This window comes from Salmo salar, unplaced genomic scaffold, assembly GCF_905237065.1.
Source record: "Salmo salar unplaced genomic scaffold, Ssal_v3.1, whole genome shotgun sequence".
Classification (NCBI taxonomy): Eukaryota; Metazoa; Chordata; class Actinopteri; order Salmoniformes; family Salmonidae; genus Salmo; species Salmo salar.
Genome location: NW_025547963.1, coordinates 103,253 through 129,602, shown reverse-complemented (window position 1 = coordinate 129,602; position 26,350 = coordinate 103,253). Strand labels below are relative to the sequence as shown.

General features: G+C 42.9%; 1 protein-coding gene across 1 annotated transcript; it reads left to right on the top strand.

Annotated features, from left to right (window-relative positions):
• The first annotated feature begins 1,086 nt into the window (after nt 1–1,086).
• LOC123732533 (Fc receptor-like protein 5) lies at nt 1,087–26,350 on the top strand. The gene is made up of 11 exons (XM_045711749.1): nt 1,087–1,221; nt 7,583–7,627; nt 9,300–9,362; nt 9,969–10,265; nt 10,661–10,903; nt 12,713–12,913; nt 13,044–13,100; nt 15,671–15,751; nt 15,869–15,926; nt 17,437–17,479; nt 25,709–26,350. Exons 1-10 carry the CDS (start codon nt 1,197–1,199, stop codon nt 17,438–17,440), a joined length of 1,074 nt encoding a protein of 357 aa, XP_045567705.1. The 5' UTR covers nt 1,087–1,196; the 3' UTR covers nt 17,441–17,479; nt 25,709–26,350.

Sequence of the window (26,350 nt, the reverse complement as noted above, 5' to 3'; positions counted from 1 at the left end):
CTCTATTTTTACTAATGCTTTCAGTTGTACGCCTAGTTTCCTGAAACGGGTCACATCTGTGTGTGACAAAGGGACATTGGTGTTTAACTATGGGTGATGTTGTTCACATAAAGCTACTACTAATACTCTCAGCTGTAAGCATCATGTTATACTGTTTAAATGTCAGCCACCAGACCAGAGCATAATGTTATACTGTTTACATGTCAGCCACCAGACCAGAGCATCATGTTATACTGTTTAAATGTCAGCCAACTGTGCTGTCCATAACCCTGTATAGACCACCAAACCACTGCCCCACTTTCCTTACTTATTTCTCTAATATTCATGTTGACAAAGAGACTGACTCCAAAGGCCATTGAATTGATGAATCTTTTGAGCTCTATGGACTTTATCCAACATGTTAATTAATGGACCACCCATAACCACAGCCATACTCTGGACCTGGTTATTACCAAGGGGCTTTCTACTGGGCCCACCCATAACCACAGCCATACTCTGGACCTGGTTATTACCAAGGGGCTTTCTACTGGGCCCACCCATAACCACAGCCATGCTCTGGACCTGGTTATTACCAAGACCTCTCATTAAAGGCTTCAGTCATACAAAAGTTATACTTAAATCCGAACTGGTTGGAGATTATAAGAGTACATGGCCATAAAGGCTAGGTCATTTTTCAAGCTGTTCAAACATTCATAGACATTCAAATAATATAAACAGTGGTTGTAGAGGGAGCAACCGGTCAGCACCTTAGGAGTAAATGTCAGTTGGCTTTTCATAGCCGAGCAATCAGAGATCAAGACAGCAAGTGTGTGTGCGAGAGGGAGACAGAGAGAGAGAGAGAGAGAGAGAGAGAGAGAGAGTCTGTCTGTCTCTCTCTCTCCCTCTCTCCATCTCTCTCTCTCTCTCTCTCTCTCTCTCTCTGTCCCTCTCTTCTATATATATCTATTTATCTCTCTCTACCTCTCTCTCTGTGTTTCTCTCTCTCTTTCTCTCTCTTTCTCTCCCTCTCTATCTCTCTCTCTTTCTGTGTATCTCTCCTCTCTAGGGCCCCTCATTCTGTCACACACATCTTTCATACCTCTCAGTCCTTCTCAAGAGGAAGTATAGATGGTTAGAGAGGAGAGGTGGGTGGGTGGGGGGATGGACAGGCTACAAGTCACTAGAGTTTAGATACAGTTAGTGATCGACACGTTGAGATGGAACGCACCTGTCTTCTACTCTGTGAGTTGAATATTATCTAAATGGTTTAATGTCTAGATATAATTGTAATATCTGTATGGTTTAATATCTGTAAATCTATATGGTTTAATATCTGTAAACTTTAATATCTGTATGGTTTAATATCTATATAGTTTAAAATGTGTATGGTTTAAAATCTATAATATTTAATATATATATGGTTTAATATCTATATAGTTTAATATCTATATATTTTAAAATGTGTATGGTTTAATATCTATAATATTTAATATATATAGTTTAATATCTATATAGTTTAATATCTATATAGTTTAATTTCTAAATAGTTTAATATCTGTATAGTTTAATATCTGTATGGTTTAATATCAACATAATTTAATATATATATATATATATATAGTCTAATATCTGTATAGTTTAATATCTATGTAGTTTAATATATGTATAGTTTAATATCTGTATATGTTAATATATATATAGATTAATATCTATATAGATTAATATCTATATGGTTTAATATCTATATGGATTAATATCAATATGGTTTAATATCTAAATAGTTTAATATCTAAATAGTTTATCATATGTATAGTTGAATATCTATTTTGTCTATTATCAATAAGTCAGAAGTTTACATACACTTTAGCCAAGTACATATAAACTCAGTTTTTCACTACTCCTGACATTCAATCCTAGTAAAAATTCCCTGTCTTAGGTCAGTTAGGATCACAACTTCATTTTAGGAATGTGAAATGTCAGAATAATCGTAGAGAGAATGATTTTTTCAGGTTTTATTTCTTTCATCACATTTCCAGTGGGTTAGAAGTTTACATACACTCAATTAGTATTTGGTAGCGTTGCCTTTAATTTGTTTAACTTGGGTCAAATGTTTCGGGTAGCCTTCCACAAGCTTCCCACAATAAGTTGGGTGAACTTTGGCCCATTCCTCCTGACAGAGCTGGTGTAACTGAGTCAGGTTTGTAGGCCTTCTTGCTCGCACACATTTTTTTAATTCTACCCAGACATTTTCTATAGGATTGAGGTCAGGGCTTTGTGATGGCCACCCCAATACCTTAACTTTGTTGTCCTTAAGCCATTTTGCCACAACTTTGGAAGAATGCTTGGGGTCATTGTCCATTTGGAAGACCCATTTGCTACCAAGCTTTAACTTCCTTACTGGTGTCTTGAGATGTTGCTTCAATATATCCACATCATTTTTCATTCCTCATGATGCCATCTATTTTGTGAAGTGCACACTGGTGCAGCAAAGCACCCCCACAACATGATGCTGCCAACCCCGTGCTTCACGGTTGGGATGGTGTTATTCGGCTTGCAAGCCTCCCCTTTTTCCTCCAAACATAACGATGGTCATTATGGCCAAACAGTCTGTATATTTTTTTAAATAAATATGATTTGATGAAATATTTAATTTGGCCTGTACTACTACTACTACACCTGTGCATTTAATAACACATTCAGAAATGGCAAAAAATACAGTAAAATTTTTTTTCATTTAAGGTTTAAGGAATAAGGTTTAGGATAGTGTCTCGTATCTACGAGATATAAGAAAGATAAGGAAATATATTTGTATATTCACTTCATTTGTATGGGTTACCTTCAGATGAAGGTTTAATATCTATATATATCTCCATACTTCCATTCATTTGTATGGGTTACCATGGGTTACCTTCAGACGTCATTCCGTCAGTAGAAGATGCCTGGTTATTCTTTAAAAGTGCTTTCCTCACAATCGTAAATAAGCATGCCCCACTGAAAAAGTGTAGAACCAGGAACAGATATAGCCCGTGGTTCAATCCAGACTTGACTGCACTTGAACAGCACAAAAACATCCTGTGGCATACTGCATTAGAATCGAATAGGCCCTGTGATATGTGATATTCCTTTTCAGGGAAGTTAGGAACCAATTTACACAGGCAGATAGGAAAGCAAAGGCTAGCTTTTTCAAACAGAAATGTGCATCCTGCAGCACAAAGTCCAAAAAGTTCTGGGACACTGTAAAGTCCATGGAGAATAAGAGCACCTCTTCCCAGCTGTCCACTGCACTGAGGCTAGGAAACACTGTCACCACTGATAAATCCATGATAATTGAGAACTTCAATAAGCATTTTTCTACGGCTTGCCATATTTTCCACCTGGCCACCCCTACCCTGGTCAACAGCCGTACACCCCCACAGCAACTTGCCCAAGCCTCCTCCCTATTCTCCTTTACCCAGATCCAGATAGCTGATGTTCTGAAAGAGCTGCAAAATCTGGACCCCTACAAATCAGCAGGACTAGACAATCTGGACCCTCTCTTTCTAAAATTATCAGCCGAAATTGTTGCAACCCCTATTACTAGCCTGTTCAACCTCTCTTTCGTAACGTCTGAGATTCCCAAAGATTGGAAAGCTGCCGCGGTCATCCCCCTCTTCAAAGGGGGAGACACTCTAAACACAAACTGCTACAGACCTATATCTATCCTACCCTGCCTTTCTAAGGTATTCGAAAGCTAAGTTAACAAACAGATCACCGACCATTTCAAATCCCACCGTACCTTCTCTGCTATGTAATCTGGTTTCCGAGCTGGTCATGGGCGCACCTCAGCCACGCTCAAGGTCCTAAACGATATCATAACCTCCATCGATAAGAGACAATACTGTGCAGCTGTACTCATCGACATGGCCAAGACTTTCGACTCTGTCAATTACCACATTCTTATCAGCAGACTCAACAGCCTTGGTCTCTCAAATGACTGCCTCGCCTGGTTCACCAACTACTTCTCAGACAGAGTTCAGTGTGTCAAATCGGAGGGCCTGTTGTCCGAACCTCTGGCAGTCTCTATGGGGTGCCACAGGGTCAAATTCTCGGGCTGACTCTTTTCTCTGTGTACATCAATGATGTTGCTCTTGCTGCTGGTGATTCTCTGATCCACCTCTACGGAGACGATACCATTCTGTATACTTCTGGCCCTTCTTTGGACACTGTGTTAACTAACCTCCAGATGAGCTTCAATGCCATACAACTCTCCTTCCGTGGCCTCCAACTGCTCATAATGCAAGTAAAACTAAATGCATGCTCTTCAACAAATCGCTACCAGCACCTGCCCGCCCGCCCAGCATCACTACTCTGGACGGTTCTGACTTAGAATATGTGGACATCTACAAATACCTAGGTGTCAGGTTAGACTGTAAACTCTCCTTCCAAACTCACATTAAGCATCTCCAATGCAAAATTGAAATCTAGAATCGGCTTCCTATTTCGCAACAAAGCATTCTTCACTCATGCTGCCAAACATACCCTCGTAAAACTGACTATCCTACCGATCCTTGACTTCAGCGATGTCATTTACAAAATAGCCTCCAACACTCTACTCAACAAATTGGATGTAGTCTATCACAGTGCCATCTGTTTTGTCACCAAAGCCGCATATACTACCCACCACTGTGACCTATATGCTCTCATTGGCTGGCCCTCGCTTCATATTCGTCGCCAAACCCACTGACTCCATCTATAAGTCTTTGCTAGGTAAAGCCCTGCCTTATCTCAGCTCACTGGTCACCAGAGCAGCACCCACCCGTAGCACGTGCTCCATCAGGTATATTTCACTGGTCACCCCCAAAACCAATTCCTCCTTTGGGCGCCTTTCCTTCCAGTTCTCTGCTGCCAATGACTGGAACGAATTGCAAAAATCACTGAAGCTGGAGACTCATATCTCCCTCACTAGCTTTAAGCACCAGCTGTCAGAGCAGCTCACAGATCACTGCACCCCATACTGTTATTTTTTATTTTTGCACCCCAGTATCTCTACTTGCACATTCATCTTCTGCACATCTATCACTCCAGTCTCTATCACTCCAGTGTTTAATTGCTAAATTGTAATTATCTCACCACTATGGCCTATTTATTGCCTAACCTACCTTATCCTGTTATGGATAGGGGGCAGTATTTTCACGGCCGGATAAAAAACTTACCTGATTTAATCTGATTATTACTCCTGCCCAGAAACTAGAATATGCATATAATTATTAGCTTTGGATAGAAAACACTCCAAAGTTTCTAAAACTGTTTGAATGGTGTCTGTGAGTATAACAGAACTCATTTGGCAGGCCAAAACCTGAGTAGATTCCTTACAGGAAGTGCCGTCTCTGACCATTTCTTGGGCTTCTACACTCTCTTTATTTAAAACTGAGGCTCTTTGCTGTAACGTGACACGTCCTACGGCTCCCATAGGCTCTCAGAAGGCGGCAAAAAGCTGAATGATGTCTTTGCAGGCCCTGGCTGAAAAACACAAACAGTAGAGCATTTAGATAGTGGTCGATCAGAGAACAGAGACTGGAGGCGCGTGCACGAGGCGACACCATGTTTTTATTCTATCGTCTTTGAATGAAAACAACGACTCCCGGTCGGAATATTATCGCTTTTTTACGAGAAAAATAGCATAAAAATTGATTTTAAACAGCGGTTGACATGCTTTGAAGTACTTTAATGGAATATTTAGAATTTTTTTGTCACGAAACACGTCGGGCGCGTAACCCTTCGTCACCCTTTGGATAGTGTCTTGAACGCACGAACAAAACGCCGCTATTTGGATATAACTACGGATTATTTTTAACCAAACCAACATTTGTTATTGAAGTAGGAGACCTGGGAGTGCCTTCTGACGAAGAACAGCAAAGGTAATCCAATTTTTCTTATAGTAAATCTGAGTTTGGTGAGGGTCAAACTTGGTCGGTGTCAAAATAGCTAGCCTGTGATGGCGAGCTATCTACTCAGAATATTGCAAAATGTGCTTTCACCAAAAAGCTATTTTAAAATTGGACACCTCGATTGCATAAAGGAGGTCTGTATCTATAATTCTTAAAATAATTGTTATGTTTTTTGTGAACATTTATCGTGAGTAATTTAGTAAATTCACCGGAAGTGTTCGGTGGGAATGCTAGTTCTGAACGTCACATGCTAATGTAAAAAGCTGTTTTTTGATATAAATATGAACTTGATTGAACAAAACATGCATGTATTGTATAACATAATGTCCTAGGCGTGTCATCTGATGAAGATCATCAAAGGTTAGTGCTGCATTTAGCTGTGGTTTTGTTTTTTGTGACATTATATGCTAGCTTGAAAAATGGGTGTCTGATTATTTCTGGCTGGGTACTCTGCTGACATAATCTAATGTTTTGCTTTCGCTGTAAAGCCTTTTTGAAATCGGACAGTGTGGTTAGATAAAGGAGAGTCTTGTCTTTAAAATGGTGTGAAATAGTCATATGTTTGAAAAATGGAAGTTTTTGGATTTTTGAGGAATTTGTAATTCGCGCCACGCCTATCATTAGATATTGGAGCAGGTGTTCCGCTAGCGGAACGTCTAGATGTAAGAGGTTATCTTACCTAATTTGCACACACTGTATATATACACTTTTTTATTTTGTGTTATTGACTGTACGTTGACTGTACGTTTGTTTATTCCATGTGTAACTCTGTGTTGTTGTTTGTGTCGCACTGCTTTGCTTTATCTTGGCCAGGTCACACTTGTAAATGAGAACTTGTTCTCAACTAGCTTACCTGGTTAAATAAAGGTGAAATAAGAAAATAAAAAATAAAATGAAGGTTTAATATCTATATATTATATATATATATATATATATATCCATACTTCCATTCATTTGTATGGGTTACCTTCAGATGAAGGTTAATATCTATATATACCTCCATACTTCGATTCATTTGTATGGGTTACCATGGGTTACCTTCAGATTAAGGTTTAATATATATCTATATATCTATAACTATCACTATCATGTACCATAGTGATATTTCTCTCTGTGTGTTTCAGTGTTTACATCATGTACCATAGTGATAGTTCTCTCTGTGTATTTCAGTGTTTACATCATGTACCATAGTGATAGTTCTCTCTGTGTGTTTCAGTGTTTACATCATGTACCATAGTGATAGTTCTCTCTGTGTGTTACAGTGTTTACATCATGTACCATAGTGATAGTTCTCTCTGTGTGTTTCAGTGTTTACATCATGTACCATAGTGATAGTTCTCTCTGTGTGTTACAGTGTTTACATCATGTACCATAGTGACAGTTCTCTCTGTGTGTTTCAGTGTTTACATCATGTACCATAGTGATAGTTCTCTCTGTGTGTTTCAGTGTTTACATCACGTACCATAGTGATAGTTCTCTCTGTGTGTTTCAGTGTTTACATCATGTACCATAGTGATAGTTCTCTCTGTGTGTTTCAGTGTTTAGATCACGTACCATAGTGATAGTTCTCTCTGTGTGTTTCAGTGTTTACATCATGTACCATAGTGATAGTTCTCTCTGTGTGTTTCAGTGTTTACATCATGTACCATAGTGATAGTTCTCTCTGTGTGTTTCAGTGCTGTTGAGTACACTGGTATACTGTAGCCTCGGACAAGGTGGAGGTGAGTACATTTATCTGTATTCATCACCTGTTCTATAATAGTAACATTTATCTATATTCATCACCTGTTCTATAATAGTAACATTTATCTATATTCATCACCTGTTCTATAATAGTAACATTTATCTATATTCATCACCTGTTCTATAATAGTAACATTTCTCTATATTCATCACCTGTTCTATAATAGTAACATTTCTCTATATTCATCACCTGTTCTATAATAGTAACATTTATCTATATTCATCACCTGTTCTATAATAGTAACATCTCTCTATATTCATCACCTGTTCTATAATAGTATCATTTCTTCCTGGTCTCTTCATTGGTTCTTCATGTCTCCAGTCCTTATTCTCTTAGTAAATAATGTTCCATAATGGATCTCCACTTGTTCTAGCTGCTCTCACCTGCAACACATCACAGGGTAGAAAGTGTTACTCTGTGATGTGAGATACAGACTCATATAGCTACATAATGACTATAACTCCACAACTCTATGGCTACATAATGACTATAACTCCATACAGACTCATATAGCTACATAATGACTATAACTCCATACAGACTCATATAGCTACATAATGACTATAACTCCAACCCTGTGGGGGTGTCACTAATCAGGTCTACAGTACAACAATAGGGCAGTGATCAGGTCTGCAGTACAACAATAGGGCAGTGATCAGGTCTTCAGTACTACAATAGTGCAGTGATAAGGTCTACAGTACAACAATAGGGCAGTGATCAGGTCTACAGTACAACAATAGGGCAGTGATCAGGTCTACAGTACAACAATAGGGAAGTGATCAGGACTACAATACAACAAAAGGGGCAGTGATAGTCTGGGGCGGCAGGTAGCCTAGCGGTTAGAGCACTGGACTAGTTACCGAAAGGTTGGTGGATTGAATCACCGAGCTGAGAAGGTAAAAGTCTGTCGTTCTGCCACTGAACAAATATTCCTAGGATGTCATTGTAAATTACATGTTGTTCTAATCTGACTTGCCTAATTAAATAGAGGTTAAATATAAAAAATAAAGTCAGACACCAACTGGCTCTCTCCCTCCCTTCTGTCTGGAGACCAGGACATAATCTGGAGAAAGATCTACTGTCTCTATTATATTATGACAGACCAGCTAGATCTACTGTCTCTATTATATTATGACAGACCAGCTAGATCTACTGTCTCTATTATATTATGACAGACCAGCTAGATCTACTGTCTCTATTATATTATGACAGACCAGCTAGATCTACTGTCTCTATTATATTATGACAGACCAGCTAGATCTACTGTCTCTATTATATTATGACAGACCAGCTAGATCTACTGTCTCTATTATATTATGACCAGCTAGATCTACTGTCTCTATTATATTATGACAGACCAGCTAGATCTACTGTCTCTATTATATTATGACCAGCTAGATCTACTGTCTCTGTTATATTATGACAGACCAGCTAGATCTACTGTCTCTGTTTCAGCATCTCTGTTAGAATATAAAGCCTTGTCTCCAGATCTCAGGATAGTATCCTAGTAGCCTACCCTCATCACCAGGTTAAACAGCTAGAGAATAGCCTCTCTCTGCTGTGTTTCAGCATCTCTGTTCCAATGCAGCTCACAGGCTTCATCGCTCTCTTCTCTCTCTCTCCCTTTCTCTCTCTCTCTTAGATCTTAGATCTCTCTCCTCCAGCCTCTCTGAGCGTCAGTCCTGACAGATCTCAGTTCTTTGAATATGATGGTATGTCCACAAACACCATCTACTAACATTATAGTGTTTAGTGGTTCATCTGGTTTCTGATAGCTGATGTTATGTTTATATATGATGTTTATATATTATATACAGCTGGTGCTGTGATCCTGGAGAGACCTGTTTATATATGATGTTTATATATTATATACAGCTGGAGCTGTGATCCTGGAGAGACCTGTTTATATATGATGTTTATATATTATATACAGCTGGAGCTGTGATCCTGGAGAGACCTGTTTATATATGATGTTTATATATTATATACAGCTGGAGCTGTGATCCTGGAGAGACCTGTTTATATATGATGTTTATATATTGTATACAGCTGGAGCTGTGATCCTGGAGAGACCTGTTTATATATGATGTTTATATATTGTATACAGCTGGAGCTGTGATCCTGGAGAGACCTGACAAAGGGCAGAAAGGGTCTCATTGAATCTGGTGTAGACTGGTAGAACAAATCAATGTTTAACTCAGATGTGATACAGACCCAGCTCTGGAATATATTACAATAGTACAGATATCAGACTGACCCTCTCTATGTATCTCTCTCTCTACATCCCTCTCTTTTTTCTCTCTCTGTGTGTCTCTCAGATCAGACTTTCTCTCTCTCAGTTCTCTCTAACCAAGCATCTCTGAGTCTCAGTCCTGACAGATCTCAGTTCTTTGAATATGAGTCTGTCTCTCTGAGCTGTGAGGTTCAGGGGAACTCTGCTAGATGGAGAGTGGTGAGGAACACAACGAGAGGAATCCTTTCAGAGTGTCATACTGACTGGGGAAAACAACAAGGGTCTTCATGCAATGTGTCACTAACACCATCAGACAGTGGATTGTACTGGTGTGAGTCTGGTTCTGGAGAACACAGCAATGCTGTCAACATCACAGTACATGGTATGTCCACAAACACCATCTACTAACATTATAGTGTTTAGTGGTTCATCTGGTTTCAGATAGCTGATGTTATGTTAATATATGATGTTTATATATTATATACAGCTGGAGCTGTGATCCTGGAGAGACCTGTTTATATATGATGTTTATATATTATATACAGCTGGAGCTGTGATCCTAGAGAGACCTGTTTATATATGATGTTTATATATTATATACAGCTGGAGCTGTGATCCTGGAGAGACCTGTTTATATATGATGTTTATATATTATATACAGCAGGTGCTGTGATCCTGGAGAGACCTGTTTATATATGATGTTTATATATTATATACAGCTGGTGCTGTGATCCTGGAGAGACCTGTTTATATATGATGTTTATATATTATATACAGCTGGAGCTGTGATCCTGGAGAGCCCTGCCCTTCCTGTGACTGAGGGAGATTCTGTGACTCTGCGCTGCAGATATCAGGAAACTCCCTCTGACCTCACAGCTGTTTTCTACAAAGATGGATCCCTCATCAGGGCTGAGACTACAGGAGAGATGACCATCCCTGCAGTATCCAAGTCAGATGAAGGACTCTACAAGTGTTACAACTCGAAAGGAGATTCACCAGAGAGCTGGATGACTGTGACAGGTGAGAATATGACAAACTTTGACATTCAGATTATTTGGTTCTTCTTTACACTGTTAAGTTTGAGACGTTACATTCATAATAATTTGTGTTCTTGTAATCTCGCTTGGTCATTAGACGCAGTACATACAGTACCAGTCAAAAGTTTGGACACACCCACTCATTCAAGGGTTTTTCTTTATTTTTTACTATTTTCTACATTGGAGATATAGTGAAGACATCACAATTATGAAATAACACATGGAATCATGTAGTAACCAAAAAGTGTTAAACAAATCAAAATATATTTATATTTGAGATTCTTCAAAGTAGCCACTCTTTGCCTTTATGACAGCTTTGCACACTCTCGGCATTCTCTCAACCAGTTTCTTGAGGAATGCTTTTCCAACAGTCTTGAAGGAGTTCCCACATATGCTGGGCACTTGTTGGCAGCTTTTTCTTCACTCTGCGGTCCAACTCATCCCAAACCATCTCAGTTGGGTTGAGGTTGGGTGATTGTGGAGGCCAGGTCATCTGATGCAGCACTCCATCACTCTCCTTCTTACACAGCCTGGAGGTGTGCTTTATGTCATTGTCCTGTTGAAAAACAAATGATAGTCCCACTAAGCGTATCGCTGCAGAATGCTGTGGTAGCCATGCTGGTTAAGTGTGCCTTGAATTCTAGATAAATCACAGACAATGTCACCAGCAAAGCACCCCCACACCATCACACCTCCTCCTCCATGCTTCACGGTGGGAAATACACATGCGGAGATCATCTGTTCAACTAATTTGCGTCTCACAAAAATGTCAAATTTGGACTCATCAGACCAAAGGACAGATTTTCACAGGTCTAATGTCCATTGCTCGTGTTTTTTGGTCCAAGCAAGTCTCTTCTTATTATTGGTGTCCTTTAGTAGTGGTTTCTTTGCAGCAATTCGACCATGAAGGCCTGATTCACACAGTCTCCTCTGAACAGTTGATGTTGAGATGTGTCTGTTACTTGACCTCTGTGAAGCATTTATTTAGGATGCAATCTGAGGTGCAGTTAATTGTCAATTTCTGAGGCTGATAACTAATGAACTCATCCTCTGCAGCAAAGGGAACTCTGTCTTTCTTTCCTGTGGCGGTCCTCATGAGAGCCAGTTTCATCATTGCGCTTGATGGTTTTTGCAACTCCACTTGAAGAATCTTTCAAAGTTCTTGAAAAAAATTCCAGATTTGACCTTCATGTCTTAAAGTATTGATGGACTGTCGTTTCTCGTTGCTTATTTGAGCTGTTTTTTGCCATATTTGTTAGGGCTGGCTCAAGGAAGCAGGAGAGGTAGAGTCAAGCGCAGGAGACAGTAAATTCTTGAACAGACTTTTAATCCGTATGCACAAAAATAAAGAAAGTCCAAACACGGCAGGGCAGGGCGCCAAACAGATACCAAAACCCTTATTAGACGTCCAAAATAGGGACGCAGCCCCTAAATACCTCTGCGCCACCATCCGTCGGTGTCGTGACAATAATATGGACTTGGTATTTTACCAAATAGGGCAATCTTCTCTATACCAACTCTACCTTGTCACAACACAACTGATTGGCTCAAACGCACAATGAAGAGAAATTCCACAAATTAACTTTTAATAAGGCGCACCTGTTAATTGAAATGCATTCCAGGTGACTACCTCGTGAATCTGGTTAAGAGAATGCCGATGTAGAAAATAGTTAAAAAAAGAAAAACCCTTGCATGAGTAGTTGTGTCCAAACTTTTGACTGGTACTGTCTAAGATAATATTAATCAGTTTGTTTATAACTTTTTACTGTTGTTTTCTCTTGTGTTTTTCAAGATGGGGGCTCTACCTCTCTCCTCCCCTCCTCTCTCCTCCTCCCTCTGTCTGTCTCTGGGTTGGTGGCTGTTCTCTCCATCTCTCTGATCATTCTACTGGTCCTGTTCTGCAAGAGGATCAAATATGTAGCAGCTGAACCCAGAGATGTTACCTATCCTGACGTTAGAATCAAACAGGACCCAGAACCCAGGAGAAGGAGAGGTACGTACACACACACACACACACACACACACACACACACACACACACACACACACACACACACACACACACATACACACACACAGTACAGTGTCTTTATGTCTTTAACCCATTGTCTCGTCTCCTCCAGAGAAGTCTACAGGAGCTGATCCAGTCTACTCTGCAGTGAAGACCTCCAACACCACAGGTACTGTAATACTGTATAACACTATAACACCACAGGTACTGTAGTACTGAATAACACTATAACACCACAGGTACTGTAATACTGTATAACACTATAACACCACAGGTACTGTAGTACTGTATAACACTATAACACCACAGGTACTGTAGTACTGAATAACACTATAACACCACAGGTACTGTAGTACTGTATAACACTATAACACCACAGCTACTGTAATACTGTATAACACTATAACACCACAGGTACTGTAATACTGAATAACACTATAACACCACAGGTACTGTAATACTGTATAACACCACAGGTACTGTAATACTGTATAACACTATAACACCACAGGTACTGTAATACTGTATAACACTATAACACCACAGGTACTGTAATACTGTATAACACTATAACACCACAGGTACTGTAGTACTGTATAACACTATAAGACCACAGGTACTGTTATACTGTATAACACTATAACACCACAGGTACTGTAGTACTGTATAACACTATAACACCACAGCTACTGTAATACTGTATAACACTATAACACCACAGGTACTGTAATACTGAATAACACTATAACACCACAGGTACTGTAATACTGTATAACACTATAACACCACAGGTACTGTATAACACTATAACACCACAGGTACTGTAGTACTGTATAACACTATAACACCACAGGTACTGTAATACTGTATAACACGATAACACCACAGGTACTGTAATACTGTATAACACCACAGGTACTGCAGTACTGTATAACACTATAACACCACAGGTACTGTAATACTGTACAACACTACAGGTACTGTAATACTGTATAACACCACAGGTACTGCAGTACCGCTCCTCCGCTCTCTCCACTGGCTTCCAGTTGAAGCTCGCATCCGCTACAAGACCATGGTGATTGCCTACGGAGCTGTGAAGGGAACGGCACCTCCATACCTTCAGGCTCTGATCAGGCCCTACACCCAAACAAGGGCACTGCGTTCATCCACCACTGGCCTGTTGGCCCCCCTACCTCTGAGGAAGCACAGTTCCCGCTCAGCCCAGTCAAAACTGTTCGCTGCTCTGGCACACCAATGGTGGAACAAGCTCCCTCACGACGCCAGGACAGCGGAGTCAATCACCACCTTCCGGAGACACCTGAAACCCCACCTCTTCAAGGAATACCTGGGATAGGATAAAGTAATCCTTCTAACACCCCCCCCCTTAAAAGATTTAGATGCACTATTGTAAAGTGGTTGTTCCACTGGATATCATAAGGTGAATGCACCATTTTGTAAGTCGCTCTGGATAAGAGCGTCTGCTAAATGACTTAAATGTAAATGTAAATGTAAATGTACTGTATAACACTATAACACCACAGGTACTGTAATACTGTATAACACTATAACACCACAGGTACTGTAATACTGTATAACACCACAGGTACTGTAATACTGTATAACACTATAACACCACAGGTACTGTAATACTGTATAACACTATAACACCACAGGTACTGTAATACTGTATAACACCACAGGTACAGTAATACTGTACAACACTATAACACCACAGGTACTGTAGTACTGTATAACACTATAACACCACAGGTACTGTAGTACTGTATAACACTATAACACCACAGGTACTGTAATACTGTATAACACTATAACACCACAGGTACTGTAATACTGTATAACACTATAACACCACAGGTACTGTAATACTGTATAACACCACAGGTACAGTAATACTGTACAACACTATAACACCACAGGTACTGTAGTACTGTATAACACTATAACACCACAGTTACTGTAATACTGTATAACACCACAGGTACTGTAATACTGAATAACACTATAACACCACAGGTACTGTAATACTGTACAACACTCAGACTATCCTCTCTCAGCTGGTCCAGTCTGTGTTAATATCCTCTCTCTCTCCTGTGTTTAGTTCCAGGTGGATCTGGTCCAGTCTGTGTTAATATCCTCTCTCACTCCTGTGTTTAGTTCCAGGTGGATCTGGTCCAGTCTGTGTTAATATCCTCTCTCTCTCTCCTGTGTTTAGTTCCAGGTGGATCTGGTCCAGTCTGTGTTAATATCCTCTCTCTCCTGTGTTTAGTTCCAGGTGGATCTGGTCCAGTCTGTGTTAATGTCCTCTCTCTCTCCTGTGTTTAGTTCCAGGTGGATCTGGTCCAGTCTGTGTTAATATCCTCTCTCTCTCCTGTGTTTAGTTCCAGGTGGATCTGGTCCAGTCTGTGTTAATATCCTCTCTCTCTCCTGTGTTTAGTTCCAGGTGGATCTGGTCCAGTCTGTGTTAATATCCTCTCTCTCTCTCCTGTGTTTAGTTCCAGGTGGATCTGGTCCAGTCTGTGTTAATATCCTCTCTCTCTCCTGTGTTTAGTTCCAGGTGGATCTGGTCCAGTCTGTGTTAATATCCTCTCTCTCTCTCCTGTGTTTAGTTCCAGGTGGATCTGGTCCAGTCTGTGTTAATATCCTCTCTCTCTCCTGTGTTTAGTTCCAGGTGGATCTGGTCCAGTCTGTGTTAATATCCTCTCTCTCTCCTGTGTTTAGTTCCAGGTGGATCTGGTCCAGGTGATGTGACCTATGCTGACATCAACTATACAGAGAAGAGACAACACAACAGGAGGAGAGGTAGGAAGAAGGGAGAGACCAACAACACTCTCCTCATTTTTCTGAAGAAAATAATATGTTTTTTTTCGTGTTTTTTAACATGTCACTAGTTGTAACCTGCTTATGTGTTTCTTTCAGAGAACGTCGTTCCAGACCCTGGATACTCAGCAGTGAAGACAGACAGACAGAGATACAGGTCAGAAGGTCGTTCCAGACAGACAGACAGACAGACAGACAGACAGACAGACAGACAGACAGACAGACAGACAGACAGACAGACAGACAGACAGACAGACAGACAGACAGACAGACAGCTTAATGATGATGATGAAAAGTAGAGATCATGGCAGCCATTTGTGCCAGAGGGCTCAGCACCACCCATCAGTTTCTGCAGTGATAAGAGGATTTCTTCCTACATCTGTGCCACTGTGTCGGTAGTCATTTAGAGTTAAAGATGCACTATGCTAAAACTCTAGTAGTTCACCTAATTTCAGTTTCTGTGACAAAGTTAGATAGTCCAGTGTAGATACTCAGATACCTGCTGGAACAGGACCCGGCACCTCTCTATACTCAGATACCTGCTGGAACAGGACGCGGCACCTCTCTATACTCAGATACCTGCTGGAACAGGACGCGGCACCTCTCTATACTCAGATACCTGCTGGAACAGGACCCGGCACCTCTCTATACTCAGAAACCTGCTGAAACAGGACCCGGCACCTCTCTATATTCAGATACCTGCTGGAACAGGACCCGGCACCTCTCTATACTCAGATACCTGCTGGAACAGAACCCGGCACCTCTCTATACTCAGATACCTGATGGAACAGGACCCGGCACCTCTCTATACTCAGATACCTGCTGGAAGAGGACCCGGCACCTCTCTATACTCAGATACCTGCTGGAACAGGACCCGGCACCTCTCTATACTCAGATACCTGCTGGAACAGGACCCGGCACCTCTCTATACTCAGATACCTGCTGGAACAGGACCCGGCACCTCTCTATACTCAGATACCTGCTGGAACAGGACCCGCACCTCTCTATACTCAGATACCTGCTGGAACAGGACCCGGCACCTCTCTATACTCAGATACCTGCTGGAACAGGACCCGGCACCTCTCTATACTCAGATACCTGCTGGAACAGGACCCGGCACCTCTCTATACTCAGATACCTGCTGGAACAGGACCCGGCACCTCTCTATACTCAGATACCTGCTGAAACAGGACCCGGCACCTCTCTATACTCAGATACCTGCTGGAACAGTCCCCGGCACCTCTCTATACTCAGATACCTGCTGAAACAGGACCCGGCACCTCTCTGTTTTAGAATGTTTCATTCTGGCATGAAAAATAATTAACTCACTTTTTGTTCAGATTTACCTAAGAAGCAATGTTTATAGTTTAGATAATCATTGTTCCATCTAAACCACTGTGTTTAGTGTAGATAAACATTGTACCATCTAAACCACTGTGTTTTCTATAACCAAAAATACTGTTGTTTCAGCTCTTTGTAATAGTCGCAAAAACAAATCTGAAGAATGGGAAGCATAGAAATAGCTCACGTGAAAAATATCTACCGCTACTTAGATTGGCTTTAAAGCAGTATGACAGATCTATAACACATTTCTATGTGGATTTTGTTGGGTTGCTCAAAAAGTTACATATTGCCATTTTAATAAATGTAATCTGTGTGTACTTTAGGTAGAGCTGTATCTGGATCCAGGGACGTAATGTACAGACTGAGGTAGGTCCAGATCACTGTATCACTAACCCTAATGTACAGACTGAGGTAGGTCCAGATCACTGTATCACTAACCCTAATGTACAGACTGAGGTAGGTCCATATCACTGTATCACTAACCCTAATGTACAGACTGAGGTAGGTCCAGATCACTGTATCACTAACCCTAATGTACAGACTGAGGTAGGTCCATATCACTGTATCACTAACCCTAATGTACAGACTGAGGTAGGTCCAGATCACTGTATCACTAACCCTAATGTACAGACTGAGGTAGGTCCAGATCACTGTATCACTAACCCTAATGTACAGACTGAGGTAGGTCCAGATCACTGTATCACTAACCCTAATGTACAGACTGAGGTAGGTCCATATCACTGTATCACTAACCCTAATGTACAGACTGAGGTAGGTCCATATCACTGTATCACTAACCCTAATGTACAGACTGAGGTAGGTCCAGATCACTGTATCACTAACCCTGATGTACAGACTGAGGTAGGTCCAGATCACTGTATCACTAACCCTAATGTACAGACTGAGGTAGGTCCATATCACTGTATCACTAACCCTAATGTACAAATGATCTGTCTCCTTTTTACAACCAGAGGCCTTGTATCTGTCAGTATAACACCCAACCCACTACACCCAGAGGTCTTGTATCTGTCAGTATAACACCCAACCCACTATATCAAGAGGCCTTGTATCTGTCAGTATAACATCCAACCCACTGCACCCAGAGGTCTTGTATCTGTCAGTATAACACCCAACCCACTGCACCCAGAGGTCTTGTATCTGTCAGTATAACACCCAACCCACTGCACCCAGAGGTCTTGTATCTGTCAGTATAACACCCAACCCACTATATCAAGAGGCCTTGTATCTGTCAGTATAACATCCAACCCACTGCACCCAGAGGTCTTGTATCTGTCAGTAACTAGCATGTAGCATGTAGCATTGTGAGGTTGTGTTGTGTGTTACATGTCTGTAAATGAGATAGAGAGAGATTGAGATCAAATCCAATTAAATCTAGCGCTATTTATACAGCACATTTCAGACATGGATTGCAACACAATGTGCTTCACATGAAAAAACAAATAAAAACAATTCAAATAAAAGCTGAAATATTGACTACACAGCAAACATAAAAAATTAAAAGAACAACAATAAAAACTGAACAACTAAAAAACCTATAACAATGTGTTTTAAGATCTCTTTTAAAAATGTCCACAGTTTCAGCCCCCCTCAGGTTCTCTGGCTATTCCAGAGGCTGGGGGCATAGTAACTAAAGGCTGGGGGCATAGTAACTAAAGGCTGGGGGCATAGTAACTAAAGGCTGGGGGCCCATAGTAACTAAAGGCTGGGGGCATAGTAACTAAAGGCTGGGGGCCCATAGTAACTAAAGGCTGGGGCCATAGTAACTAAAGGCTGGGGGCATAATAACTAAAGGCTGGGGGCATAGTAACTAAAGGCTGGGGGCATAGTAACTAAAGGCTGGGGGCATAGTAACTAAAGGCTGGGGGCATAGTAACTAAAGGCTGGGGGCATAGTAACTAAAGGCTGCCTCTCCATGCCTCTTGGTCCTGGGCTTTGGGATAGTTAAAAGGCCAGAGGACCTGAGGGACCTACTGGGTACATAACTTAAAAGCATGTCTGATATGTATTGGGGTGCACAATCGTGGGTTGATTTAAAAACCAATAGAAGAATATTAACATGAATTCTAAAACTCACAGGCAGCCAGTGCAGAGACCTTAAAACCAGTGTAATGTGTTCTCTGTCTGGTCTTGGTCAGTACCCTGCAGCATTCTGCATGTTTTACAGTACAGAGACCTTAAAACCGGTGTAATGTGTGTTCTCTGTCTGGTCTTGGTCAGAGACCTTAAAACCGGTGTAATGTGTTCTCTGTCTGGTCTTGGTCAGTACCCTGCAGCATTCTGTATGTTTTACAGTACAGAGACCTTAAAACCGGTGTAATGTGTTCTCTGTCTGTTCTATGTCAGTACCCTGCAGCATTCTGTATGTTTTACAGTACAGAGACCTTAAAACCGGTGTAATGTGTTCTGTCTGGTCTTGGTCAGTACCCTGCAGCATTCTGTATGTTTTGCAGTTTACCAAAAGCTTTCTTGGGTAGACCAGACAGGAAAGCATTACAGTAGTCAAGCCTGCTTTTAGTAAAAGCATGGATGAGTCTCTCTGTATCAGCCTGAGTGAGAAACTGCCGCACCTTGGCAATGTTCCTCAGGTGGTAAAAAGCTATTTTGGTCACTTTCATAATGTGTGATTCGGAATTGAGTACAGAAACTTAAATAACACCTAGGCTTTTTACCTGGTGTTTTATCTTTGTTGCCTGTGAATTAAAATGTGCGGCCAGATTCTCTCTCTAGATCCAACAATAAGTACTTCAGTCTTGTCTTGATTTAGCTGGAAGAAGTTGTGAGCCCTCCAAGTATTTAAGTACATGAACATGTAATTGGGGAATGAAACCAGGTGTGTAAAAAACAAAGACTAAACAAAAGGAAAATGAAAGATGGATCGGCGATGGCTAGAAGACCGGTGACATCGAACGCCTCCCGAACAAGGAGAGGGACCGACGGCAGAAGTCATGACAGTACCCCCCCCTTGATGCGCAGCTCCAGCAGTGTGCCAACACCGACCTCGGGGACGACCCGGAGGGCGAGGCGCAGGGCGATCCGGATGGAGACGGTAGAACTCCCGTAGCATTGATGGGTCTAACACGTCCTCCACCGGCACCCAGTATCTCTCCTCCGGACCGTACCCCACCCACTCCACGAGGTACTGAAGGCCCATCGCCCAACGCCTCAAGTCCAGTATGGACCGAACTGCATACGACCGAGCCCCCTCGATGTCCAGAGGGGGCGAAGGAACCTCCCGCACCTCAGATTCCTGGAGCGGACCAGCCACCACCGGCCTGAGGAGAGACACATGAAACGAGGGGTTAATATGATAATCGGGGGGAGCTGTAGACTGTAACACACCTCGTTTATTCTCCTCAGGACTTTGAATGGCCCCACAAACCACGGACCCAGCTTCCGGCAGGGCAGGCGGAGGGGCAGGTTTCGGGTCGAGAGCCAGACCCGGTCCCCTGGTGCGAACATCGGGGCCTCACTGCGGTGGCGGTCTGTGCTGGTTTTATGGCACCTCACGGCCCGCTGAAGGTGCACATGAGTTTCGTCCCACGTCTCCTCAGAGCGCCTAAACCAGTCGTCCACCGCAGGAGCCTCGATCTGGCTCTGATGCCAAGGCGCAAGAACCGGCTGGTACCCCAGTACGCACTGGAAGGGGGAGAGGTTAGTGGAGGAGTGGCGGAGCGAGTTCTGGGCCGCCTCTGCCCAGGGCACGAATGCCGCCCACTCCCCCGGCCGGTCCTGGCAATAAGACCGCAGAAACCTTCCCACATCCTGGTTCACTCTCTCCACCTGCCAGTTACTCTCGGGGTGAAAACCCGAGGTAAGGCTGACTGAGACCCCCAGACGTTCCATGAATGCCCTCCAAACTCTTGACGTGAACTGGGGACCTCGATCAAATAATATGTCCTAGTGCCGGAAGACGTGTGTAAACAGGGCCTCCGCAGTCTGTAGGGCCGCAGGGAGACCGGACAGAGGGAGGAGGCGGCAGGACTTAGAAAACCAACCCACCACGACCAGGATCGTGGTGTTACCCTGTGAGGGAGGAAGATCCGTTTGGAAATCCACCGACAGGTGAGACCACGGCCGTTGTGGAACGGGTAGGGGTTGTGACTTCCCTCTGGGCAGGTGCCTAGGGGCCTTGCACTGGGCGCACACCGAGCAGGAGGAAACATAAACCCTCACGTCCTTAGCCAAAGTGGACAACCAGTACTTCCCACTAAGACAGCGCACTGTCCGACCAATGCCCAGATGACAAGATGGGGGTGACATGTGGGCCCAATAGATCAAACGGTCGCAGACAGCAGACATAAAACCAGTACAGACGCCCAGCTGGACATTGGAGGGGAGTGGGCTCTGTACATAACGCCCGTTCGATGTCCGCGGCCAGCTCCCACACTACCAGGCAAGAGGCCGGGAGTATGGGGGGTGTGATCCATGGGCCGCTCCTCTGTGTCATACATCCGGGACAGTGCGTTTGCCTTCGCGTTCTGGGAACCTGGTCTGTAGGATAGGGTGAAAACAAAACGGGTAAAAAAAATATGGCCCACCTTGCCTGGGTTTAGTCTCCTTGCTGCCCGGATGTACTCCAGATTGCGGTGGTCAGTCCAGATGAGAAAAGGGTGTTTAGCCCTCTCAAGCCAATGTCTCCATGCCTTCAAGGCCTTGACAACAGCCAACAGCTCCCGGTCCCCCACATCATAGTTTCGCTCCGCCGGGCTGAGCTTCTTCGAAAAGAAGGCACAGGGGCGGAGCATTGGTGGCGTACCTGAGCGCTGAGAGAGCACGGCTCCTATCCCAGCCTCGGACGCGTCCACCTCCACTATGAACATTAACCTCTATGGGCTAGGTGGGACGCTAGCGTGCCACCCGTGATGCACTCCATCAACAGCAGGTGCATTTCAAGATCGGCAAATTTGAATCCAAATAAATGTCAAAATTCAAATTTTTCAAACATACAACTATTTTACACCCTTTGAAAGATAAACATCTCCTTAATCTAACCACGTTTTACGATTTCAAAAAGGTTTTACGGCGAAAGCATAAATTTAGAGTATGTTAGGACAGTACATTTACAAGAGTTGTGTGTAATGTTTTGTCAATTCAAAGACAGGGTCACCAAAACCATAAAACCAGCTAAAATGATGCACTAACCTTTTACAATCTCCATCAGATGACACTCCTAGGACATTATGTTAGACAATGCATGCATTTTTAGTTCTATCAAGTTCATATTTATATCCAAAAACAGCGTTTTACTATGGCATTGATGTTGAGGAAATCGTTTCCCTCCAATAACCGGCAGTCAAGTCAGTGTCACAAATTAAATAATTAAAATTAGAAAACATTGGTAAAATATTATATTGTCATTTAAAGAATTATAGATTTACATCTCTTGAACGCAATCAACTTGCCAGATTTAAAAATAACCTTACTGGGAAATCACACTTTGCAATAATCTGAGGACTGCGCCCAGAAAAATACGCGTTGCGATACAGACTAGACGTCATGTTGGGGAGATCGAAAATCGAAAATACTATGTAAATAATCCATTACCTTTGATTCTCTTCATCAGATGTCACTTCCAGGTACCACAGGTCCATAACGAATGTATTTTTGTTCAAAAAAGCTCATCATTTATGTCCAAAAATCTCCGTCTTGTTAGCACATGATCTAAGCCAGCCGGACTTCTCGTCATGAACGAGGGGAAAAAATATATTTACGTTCGTTCAAACATGTCAAACGTTGTATAGCATAAATCATTAGGGCCTTTTTTAACCAGAACATGAATAATATTCAAGGTGGACGAATGCATACTCTTTTATAACGTATTGGAACGAGGGTACCCAACATGAACTCGCGCCAGGTGTCTAATGGGCCATCATCGTTCCATGGCTCTTGTTCGGTCAGATCTCCCTCCAGAAGACTCAAAACACTTTGTAAAGGCTGGTGACATCTAGTGGAAGCAATAGGAAGTGCCAAAATATTCCTCAGCCCCTGTGTTTTTCAATGGGATAGGTTTAAAGGTAATACAACACATCAGGTATCCACTTCCTGTCAGAAAATGTCTCAGGGTTTTGCCTGCCAAATGAGTTCTGTTATACTCACAGACACCATTCAAACAGTTTTAGAAAATTTAGGGTGTTTTCTATCCATATGTAATAAGTATATGCATATTCTAGTTACTGGGTAGGAGTGGTAACCAGATTAAATCGGGTATGTTTTTTTATCCAGCCGGGTCAATACTGCCCCCTAGCCCTAACAGGTTAAAGAGGGATCCGGATGAGCCAGCACAGGAGCCGAGGTAAACAGAGCCCTCAGGTGACCAAAAGCCCTGTCCGCCTCAGCCGACCACCGCAATCGCACCGGTCCCCCCTTCAGCAGTGAGGTAATGGGAGCCGCTACCTGACCAAAACCCCGGATAAACCTCCGGTAGTAGTTGGAAAACGTTAGAAACCGCTGCACTTCCTTTACCGTGGTGGGAGTCGGCCAATTACGCACGGCTGAAATGCGGTCGCTCTCCATCTCCACCCCTGAAGTGGAAATGCGGTACCCTAGGAAGGAGACGGACTGCTGGATGAACAGACAGTTCTCAGCCTTGACGTACAGGTTATGCTCCAGCAGTCGACCAAGCACCCTGCGCACCAGGGACACATGCTCGGCACATGTAGCGGAGTATATCAGGATGTCATCAATATACACCACTGCACCCTGTCTGTGCAGGTCCTTGAAAATCTCATCTACAAAGGCCTGGAAGACTGATGGAGCATTCATCAACCAATACGGCATGACGAGGTACTCATAGTGCCCTGAGGTGGTACTGAAAGCCATCTTCCACTCGTCTCCCTCCCGGATACACACCAGGTTGTAAGCGCTCCTGAGATCCAATTTGGTGAAGAAGCGTGCCCCGTGCATTGACTCAATCGCACTGGCTATGAGAGATAGCGGGTAACTGTACCTTACAGTGATCTGGTTGATACCTCGATAGTCAATACACGGGCGCAGACCTCCATCCTTCTTCACAAAAAAGAAACTCGAGGAGGCAGGTGAAGTGGAGGGCCGAATGTACCCCTGCCCCAGGGATTCGGAGACATGTGTTTCCATAGCCACCGTCTCCTCCTGTGACAGGGGATACACGTGACTCCTGGGAAGTGCTGCGTCTACCAGGAAATGTATCTCACAATCCCCCCGTCGATGGGGTGGTAATTGAGTCGCCTTCTTCTTATAGAAGGCGAGGTCCAAATCGGCATATTCAGAGGGGATGCGCACGGTGGAGACCTGGTCTGGACTTTCCACCATAGTAGCACCGACGGAAACCCCTAAACACCTCCTGGAGCACTTTCGTGACCACCCCGTTGCCACGAAATAGTGGGGTCATGACAGGCCAACCAGGGTAGGCCCAGCACCACGGGAAACGCAGGAGAATCAATAAGGAAGAGACTGATTCTCTCCTTGTGACCCTCCTGCGTCACCATGTCCAGTGGAGCGGTGGCCTCCCTAATTAGCCCTGACCCTAATGGTCGACTATCTAGGGCGTGAATTGGGAAGGGCATATCCACTGGAACAATAGGGGTCCCTAAACTATGGGCAAATGATCTGTCAATAAAGTTCCAAGCTGTGCTTGAATATACGAGAGTCTTTTGCTGGGAATGCGGGGAAAACTCAGGAAAATGTATATACAGAAACATGTCTGCAACAGAGGGCTCTGTGTGAGCCTGGTGCCGACTCACCTGGGGTGACACGAGAGTGCCCTGCCTGCTGCCTCGACTCCCAGAGGAACCTCCCCAGCAACGACCGGCAGTGTGCCCTGTGCAGCCACAGATGGTGCATGGACCGGCCCCTCCTCCGGTTGCCCTAAGTACAGCACCACCCAGATCCATGGGCGTAGGAGAGTTTGCTGGGGGATGGACAGAGCCCGATCTGGATGTCCGCGGGTAGCCAGCATGTTAACCAACCGGCGGCCAGGGTCCGAAAGTCCAAAGGGAACTCCTGTGCGCTCCTCGTCCCCTGCCTAATGTGGACAAGACGTTCACCCGCCGCTCTACCCGGAAACTGCCCGGAAGCGCTTCTCCTTCCCCCCATACGGCGTTGGCCACTCCAGGGCATTCCCAGAGAGGCAGGAGACGAGGGCACACAGAAGAAAGCCCCTTGGTGATAACCAGGTCCAGAGTAAGAATGTGGTTATGGGTGGGTCCATTAAGAACAAATTCTTATTTTCAATGACGGCCTAGGAACAGTGTGTTAACTGCCTTGTTCAGGGGCAGAACGACAGATGTACCTTGTCAGCTCGGGGATTCGAACTTGCAACCTTTCGGTTACTAGTCCAACACTCTAACCACTGGGCTACCCTGGGAGAGCTGGACATTATGAGTAAATAGCCCTGGTATTGATAATTAGTAAATAGCTCCGGTATTGATAAGGGAGAACTGGACATAAGCAGGAGCCTCATTCGAAATAATTTGATAGGATTCTTCGTAGCAAAGAATTGACTAGTAAATCATCTGATATGATGTACATTTCTAAGTGGTTCTGTATTGGATAAGTAAATACATGGCCACACTGATGAACTACATCTGTGTTGAACAGGTGATCATGTTGAAGAAGAGTGAGGCTGAGATCCCCTGATCACCATAACAACCATCAGAATGGAACTCATGGAATTCTAATATAGAACTGTGAGTCACAATGCTGTATGATGTTACATTGTAGCTCCACCTGCTGGAACAATAGTGGCATTTGATCAAATGTGATCTATTAACTGATACATGTATTATTCTGATTGGAATGTGTTTTAATATAATGTGTGTTGTATTATTCATTCAGCAGCTGTCCTTTAACATCAGTCATATACTGGTCATATACTGTACAGCATTATGTTTGATACATTGTAAATGCCTTAACTTTTCATGTCTATACAGATAAACTGATAGGTGTTGTGGTTCAGGCATTACTGTTACAGGTTCAGTATAATGTTATACCTTTACATGTTACAGAGTTAGAAAACATACAAGAGAGGAGAATTCAATTACTAGCATTATTTACTTTATTTTCCCATTTTGGTCTCTATAGTAGTGGAGACAAATTGTTATTTTATTTAAACATGAAACTAATGTGGCCTTTTGTTTTATTGTGGTTGTTTCGTGCAAAACAATTATTTTTCAATTAACCTTGGTAAGATATTGCTTTTGTCTTTGTAGCATATAGAACTAAATAAATGATTTTCCTCAA

Bases quoted from the DNA above. Each gene is read 5' to 3' on its own strand.
- LOC123732533 (XM_045711749.1), top strand. From the start codon at position 1,197: ATGGAACGCACCTGTCTTCTACTCT. The intron at 1,222-7,582 runs GTGAGTTGAATA...TGTGTGTTTCAG, and splicing joins ACGCACCTGTCTTCTACTCT to TGCTGTTGAGTACACTGGTA. The intron at 7,628-9,299 runs GTGAGTACATTT...CTTAGATCTTAG, and splicing joins TAGCCTCGGACAAGGTGGAG to ATCTCTCTCCTCCAGCCTCT.